At 58.8% G+C, this 7,188-nt stretch overlaps 1 protein-coding gene across 2 annotated transcripts; it reads left to right on the top strand.

Moving 5' to 3' along the window:
- Positions 1 to 1,055: 1,055 nt before the first annotated feature.
- Positions 1,056 to 6,896, top strand: LOC144219178 (zinc finger protein 446-like). 2 transcript variants are annotated; one of them, XM_077749112.1, is made up of 7 exons: positions 1,056 to 1,180; positions 2,378 to 2,758; positions 2,835 to 3,036; positions 3,343 to 3,437; positions 5,002 to 5,086; positions 5,317 to 5,409; positions 5,548 to 6,896. In XM_077749112.1, exons 1-7 carry the CDS (start codon positions 1,073 to 1,075, stop codon positions 6,072 to 6,074), a joined length of 1,491 nt encoding a protein of 496 aa, XP_077605238.1. In that variant the 5' UTR covers positions 1,056 to 1,072; the 3' UTR covers positions 6,075 to 6,896. The 2 variants fall into 2 exon arrangements, with proteins under 2 accessions (XP_077605238.1, XP_077605239.1); XM_077749113.1 differs by having other exon boundaries at positions 1,056 to 1,499; positions 5,317 to 6,896.
- Positions 6,897 to 7,188: the final 292 nt, after the last annotated feature.

Below are 7,188 nucleotides of genomic sequence, written 5' to 3'. Positions count from 1 at the left end.
TCTGAAGGTGCAGAGATGAGACTGTTTTAAAAACATAAACGCACGAGTATAAGGATGATGAAAGAGGTCAACAGCAATGGTATTCTGAAACTAGAAGCAGATGTGGGACCTATCTCTGATTTAGAGAAAGCTACTGATTTGGCACTGGGGGAAATGGACAGAGGTCCCCTAAGGCCTATACTGGAGAACTCCAGAAGGCTTGAGAACCAGCAGCCCCCTGGGAGACAAGACCTAAAACAGAGGACTACGAAGAGAGCTACAGAAGCTGTTATAGCACCAGTTCTCCCCCATACAGTGAATGGTGACAGAGCCATTTCTGGGGAATCCACACAGTTCCAGCGAAACGACCTAAGTCCCCACAAAACAGCCCAGTCTGAAGACATTACTTAGAAGAGTTGACAAGCCCCAGCCTTGCACATGGTCAGAGCTTCAAAAGATGTGCAAGACCAACGCTGTTTATTGAGTGCTGGCAGCTAGGGATTAGTAGGTATCACAAGAAGCAAAACACCCCTTTCCACAGTGATTTTAACAAACTAACTTTGCCTATTGAGATTTAAACTAAAGATCACTTTACTAGCTGTGGTACCCAAAGTAAAAGGTTAGCAGCATCGCATAACTAGATAAAAACCACTCCTCACTTTGCAGTACTGGCATGTGAAGCACGTCTAAGACTCTGAGGGTATAAATCATGGGACAGTTTCTTGGTGTGTAAATGAGTGCCCACCCTGGTCCTAGTTCCCGCATGTCCCCAGCAGAGGTCGAATGGAGGACCCCAGCAGGGGACTCACTGCAGTCATGCTTGGGTTTGGCAGAGAAGGACGACAGATCAGGCCAGCTTAATGGGCCGGACTCTGCTTCCTTCAGGGATCGCCTGCAGATCTCGGCCGAACTATACTACCCAGGCCATCACTTCCGGCCTCCCAGAAGGACAGGGCGACGCTCTGGCCGTTGCCTTGGAAACAGATGGAGGCGGGCGGGTGTCCTCTAGCGGTTACCAAGAGGACTGCTCCGCGATAAGAACGAAGCCTCAAGAGGGGACTGGGGAGGAGCCGAGGTGGGGTGCTATCTCTGAATGGCCATAAGGTCACGCTCCTCCCCCCCCTCACCTCACTTGCCAATAGAAGCCGGGTCCGCTGTGCACATGCGCAGGATTCTAACGTACCCTCCATCACGGCTGTTGGTGAGTCTAGGGCTCGGACGCAAAGGAAGAGCGGTCGCCAGTGAGGGGAGGGAGCTCCCAAACTCTGCGACTCTTTAGATTCCTTTAAGAGGAACAGCTCTCCTCAGTCCTGAGAGGACTTTGGAAATGAGCATCCGCTGACGGAGGCCGCGCCCGTCCTTGCTTGCTGGGTTTCACGGGAAACGTAGTCCGAAGGGAGGGGGCGGTGCTTGCCGAGCAGGCGCGTGATTGGCCAGGGGAGTCGCCATGGCAACGCGCGGATGGGAGGGGCGGGGCCCCTTACCGGAAGTGGCCTCCCGGCCAGGACACCAAGGTTGAGGTGAGCGCGGGCCTGGCTGGGCTGGGCGCGGCTTTTTCCATACCTGGGGATCCGGCCGCTCTGTCCCCTCTGCACTCCCTCCCGACGTGCCCGGCGCGCCCCACCTCCGAGCTTTGGCTCCGTCCCTTCCACCCCCAACAGGTTCCCCGTCCTCTGGCAGGACCTCTTCGCTCCTCTCCCTTTTGGAAGATAGATCCCCGGGAGTCAGGCCTGGTGTAGCTGGTCTGACAGGCCCCTCAGGTGGGCATATTTCAACCCAGAACCTCTTGAAGGCCAGGACACCGTGTTCGCCTACAACTCCAGGCAACTGCACCTCGTGGTTTGTTTTGTTTTGCCTTTCACGTGCTTGGTGCGGGCGGCGTTGAGTCATTCATACTTCGCTGTGGTTAGCGAGCACGGTGTCTCAGAGTCCACCCCTTGCCTTGATCTGTGACGCAGACGTGCCTCATACTTAGAGCCAGCCCCTCAGGGTCCCACTTCAGGCAACATGTCCTGATGTCCTGGAGTGTGTGTCCCTCGGCATCCCGCCTGACTGACCACTCCCCTCCCTTCTCTGGTGGGCACTTTCCCTGGCTCCAGAGCCAGCGCCTGGAAGCCTGTGATGACTTCTTTTACCCCTTAACCATCGTCACCTGCAGTTTCCTGGAAACTCCAGTGGACAACTTGCCTCCAAGCATTCATCTACAAGGCTTTCTTCTGCTTTCAGTTCCTGTCAGCAGCCAGGTCCTGTGACTCCTCCCTCCACGAAGTTTTCCCAGCCTGATGCATCCCTGTGGCCAGAGTCCTCTCTGAACCAGCCTCAGCCCCCTGGCCTGGGCCTGTCTGCCTTACCGTGGCCATGGCCTCTCGGCCGCGCCCTGACCCCTCCTTTCCTGCAGGTCCCCGTTGTTGGCTACAAGAAGACACCCAGTACAACAATGCCATCCCCACTGGGCCCCCCACGCCTGCCCTCTGTGGACTCCGTGGCCACTCTGGAGGAGCCCGAGGCAGCACGCCTACGTTTCCGGGGATTCTGCTACCAGGAGGTGGCAGGTCCCCGTGAGGCCCTGGCCCGGCTGCGAGAACTGTGTCGCCAGTGGCTGCGGCCGGAGGCATGCTCCAAGGAGCAGATGCTGGAGCTGCTGGTGCTGGAGCAGTTTCTGGGCACGCTGCCCCCTGAGATTCAGGCCTGGGTGCGGGGCCAGCGGCCAGGCAGCTCTGAGGAGGCAGTAGCCCTGGTCGAGGGCCTACAGCACAACCCTGGGCAGCTACTGGGCTGGGTGAGTGTGGCCAGCATTGACTTATTCGAGGGACAGAGCAAGATTAGAGCCCCTATGACTTGCCTCTCCCCCTCAGATCACAGCCCATGTCCTGAAGCAAGTGGTGCTCCCGGAGGCACAGAAGATAGAGGAGTCCTTGGGGAGACCCCACCCTTCAGGGACAGTGGAGCTTCTCAGGGCAACCTCTGGGGAGGAGCCACAGGACACCCAGATGGAAGGGTCTGCCCAGCTCAGCTGCAGTGTGAAGGAGGAGCCTGATGCTGATGGGCAGGAGATGGGTGAGAGTGGGAGCCACATTAGGTCCTGGGGGCTCCTGGATGGTACGTGGACATCCCTAGCTAGGATGGGGATCCCAGGACGGGTTGTGCTGGGGCTGGGGGTTTCCTAGAGGGAATGTGAATGTCCTCATTTGGGACTCAGGACTGACTGCAGGCTTCAGAGATGGGTCCCCAGGAGGCAGGAGGAAAGGACTGGCTGGCTCCCTGGCTGCCATGTGACTGCTGGCAGAGGAAGGCTGAAGCTGCAGCACCAACACCAGCTCACCTGCCCTGGCTCACCTGATCCTCACCTGCCTCATTTCCTAGCACCTTCCAGCCCCCCACATCCAGCCCAGTCTCGCGAGGGGTACCCAGGACACCGGGAACCAGCCTCCACATCCTTCCATCCACCCAGGATTCAGGTGAGCAGCCCCAGCTGGGAGGTGCAGGTCCCCAGTGGGAGGAGTGTGTCTTCGGTGGCCACTCTGCTCTGTCCGTTTTTCAGGCTCCTTGACCAACAGGTTTTGTGCTCTTTGCTGCCCAGAAGTGAGCAGGTATCGGGGTCTCTCCTGCAGGTCCTGGGGGATAGGGACAGGATGGTGGTCTCTAAAACTGGGAAGGATTTGAGCCTCAGGCCGTGGAATCTGGTTTATAGTGACTGAAATTAGTAGGGGTTGGTTTCCTTACTCACAAGGAAATGGGGATTTTGATGTTTCCAGGAGTCTTAAGCTGGCATCTGGGGATTTCAACCCTCATATGCAGGTGGTGAGGGGCCAAGCTGACGAACCCTGGCTGGCAAGCCTGAGCTTCACACAGCAGTCTGGCCTCCCCTGCACACCTGAGATCAGAATGGAGATACCTAGGATATTCTGAGATCAGAATAGCCCGCAGCCACCTCTTCCCTGGGGCTTTCCTCAAAGACCAACCAGCCCCGGGCTGCGGCCAGCTGGGCATGGAAGCTCGACTGAGGCTCCTACCACCTGGAGTGCTTGGTTGCTGAGTGTGGACAGCAGGGGTCCTGTGCTCTCGCAGCAACTTGGCTCCTCAGCCATTCCATTGGGGAGCGTCCCCAGTGGAAGAGCTAGTTGAGATGTGCTTGGAGGCTAAAAAGCTCCTCCAGGCCCTCCGCAGCCTGATGGCACAATGGGAAAGAGCCGGGTGGGAAGGCCACACCCTGCAGAGCCTCCTGACTTCCAGCCAGTCGCACTCCAGCAGTGGCTGCCACCTCCTTGTCTCTGGACCTGCAGTGGCCTGTCTCTCAGGAGTGTTTCCCACCCCAGCGAAGCCCCAGACGATGGGATTTGGGGAGGCAAGGATCACCTGGTAAAGCCCACAAGGGTCCTGCTTCAACTCTTAGAGCTCACCCTGTGGCAACAGGCAGGAGCCAGCCCACCTGTCCCATGTACATCGTCTGAGCCCTGAGATGCTTGGCTGCACCTCCTAATGTGAATCCTCCTGCCCTTGACCTCTCCACAGCCAGGCCCACGCATCTAGGAGTGATAGCAGCCCTCGACAGCTCCCCTAGGGAGGCTCTCTGTTACTTTTGTAACCAGAAGCTTGGTGAGAGGTGGCTGGGTCCTCTTGGGTCCCCAGGCCTTTCGGTCTCAGGGCATCACACACTGTTCAAGGCAAGGGGGTGAGGCCAGCCACACCTGTCCCCACCCAGGCTTCCCCCAACACCCATCCAGGGGTCCTCAACTCCAGTCTAGCTAGCTAGGAATGGCGTGGGGCTTCTGAGGGCGACACGTGCTGGTAGCAACCCCCCGGGGAGCTGAAGGACAGCTCCTCGCTGCCCTGTTTCCCAACCTTCATACGCCCTTCGCAGCTTCATCCTTAGGAAACAAAAGAGACTTAGGTTACCTGGCCCCTTCCCCAGGTAACTAGTAAGGTTGTGGCCAGGGGACGGGGGTAGGGTAGGGCCCTGCAGAGCAAGGCAGAGGATGGGGGGTGGATGGGCCCTAATGGTGATGGGCTGCATCCTGGCAGGAGGAGTGGGGGCTCCTGGACCGGTCCCAGAAGGAGCTGTACTGGGATGCGATGCTGGAGAAGTACGGCACGGTGGTCTCCCTGGGTGAGGACCAGCCACAACCCCTCCTGCGGTGCCTGCGTACCACCCTGGCCGTAGGGCTCCCTGCCCGGCCCTTTCCTGTGCACGCCTCCCACCGCTTACTCACTCGCATTTGCCCTCCTTACCTGGCGACACCCTGTCATCTGTCAGGACCCCCACCCCTGCCCCTAATGTCCGAGAGCCCCTTACCGGCCCCTGTGCAAGGAATGCTACCTGACTGTCCCTCACCCCAGCAGGGTTACCGGCCCCCCTACCAGAGGCACGGGTTGAGTCGGAGCCAGGGGCACTGCACCCAGGGACAGAGGGTCAAAGAAGCCTCCGCCCGGGTGAGTGCCGCTCCACACGATCTGAACCACCTGTTGTCTGGTGGAGGGGGAGCTTGTCTGCCCCCGCACACCTGGTGGGAGGGGATGGGAATGTCAAGGACGCTGGGCTACCTGGGGCTGCCACCTCTCCTTCCCTAGGAGATGAGAGTGAAAGCCACCGTGAGGGTCCGCCCCACTGCCCAGAGTCCCAGCCACCCGAGGTCCCCAGGCCTGTCATCTGGGAGGGCCCATCTGGGGCCTCCACGTCCACCAGGGCTGCGGCGGGAGCAGGGCTGGAGGCCGGCGCCCCACGGAGGAAGCCTTACACCTGTGAGCTGTGCGGCCGAGGCTTTGACTGGAAGTCAGTGTTTGTCATCCACCACCGGACGCACGCAGATGGGCAGGCCGCGCGGGCCCCAGCGCTGGCTCTCGGGGGCGCGCAGAAGCTGCCACCGGGTTCCCGGGACCCGGGCACACCACGCCACCCCCGGCGTGCACCCCTAGGCCCCCGAAGCTATGCATGTGAGGATTGCGGGCGCTGCTTCAGCTGGAAGTCTCAGTTGGTCATCCACCGCAAGAGCCACGCAGGCCAGCGGCGCCACTTCTGTGGTGATTGCGGCCGCGGCTTCGACTGGAAGTCCCAGCTGGTCATCCACAGGAAGAGCCACCGGCCAGAGGGCCCTTGAGCGGCTCCAGAAGGCAGCCTCTTCTTGGGAGCCGTGGAGCCTCCAGGGCCTGGACACAGTTCCAGCAATCTGGTTCCAGCCTCCTTGGGCTGCTTGGTCTCTTCTGTGTGGGATACTTGGAGACAGCAGAGGACATTGGTGAGTCAGTTCCCGGGCGAGTCCCCTGCCGCCGCTTCAGTGTCCCCCAAACAGCCACCTGGGTGTAAGTAAAAGAAGCCGCTGCTCCCTCAGTAGCCTGGTGAGGCCTGGACTGTGATGAACTGCCTAAGCCCGGGGACTTCCAAGCTCCGAGGTCCCCAGCTGTGACCTGATGCAGGCGGACAGGTTAAAGACTGTCCCTCCCCCTGGACCTTGTTGGCCCCAGGTGGCTGCTCAAAAACCGCCCCTTTCCACCCCTTCTGAAGCTGCTGGGCCCGATGACTTGGTGTAGACAGTACAGACAGCTGAGGGGAACGTGCCCTGCTTCTGTTTGCAGGTGGATAGAAAACTCACGGCTCTCTACGGTTTAGATTTGTAACAAATTCCATTTTTATAATGGGAAGTTTCTATATAAGAATTCTTATCTCTGATTTCTTGCTGCCTACAACATCAGCAGTGGCATTCCTGCCTGGCAGCTGGAGCCACAGAGCAGGCTGTACCCACGAGAAGGGCCAGCAGTCCTGGCCTCCCGCCCCACCTTGTTCCCGGGCCACCCACGTCACTCCCTGGCCTCCTTGTCCTTTGAGCCCCCAAGTCCCAGCCTGAGTGGACACTAAGGGGACCTCCCTTGCAGATATGGATGGACACGGAGGGTGGCCGCTGAGTAAAGGTTCCACAAACAGATGTCATATAGGCCATGTGATTTCAAAGTAAGTGGTGTTCATTTAGAAAATTTTGAAATACATAAGAGGGCAAAGATGATGGAAATGACCCCGAACTCACAGTCTCATAGTGGTGCTCACTCCAGGTGTTCGCAGGGGCGTTTCTGTTTTTTTAATGTTTATTTATTTTGAGAGAGAGCGAGCAAGTGAGCAGGGGAGGAGCAGAGAGAGAGAAGACCCCAAGCAGGCTCTGCACTGTCCACTGATTCGGGGCTCGAACTCACAACCTGTGAGATCATGACCTGAGCTGAAGT

Source organism: Crocuta crocuta, unplaced genomic scaffold, assembly GCF_008692635.1.
Source record: "Crocuta crocuta isolate KB4526 unplaced genomic scaffold, BGI_CrCroc_1.0 C29733980, whole genome shotgun sequence".
Lineage (NCBI taxonomy): Eukaryota > Metazoa > Chordata > Mammalia > Carnivora > Hyaenidae > Crocuta > Crocuta crocuta.
Note: the sequence above shows the minus strand (reverse complement) of the source record. Positions and strands in the feature narration are given on the sequence as shown.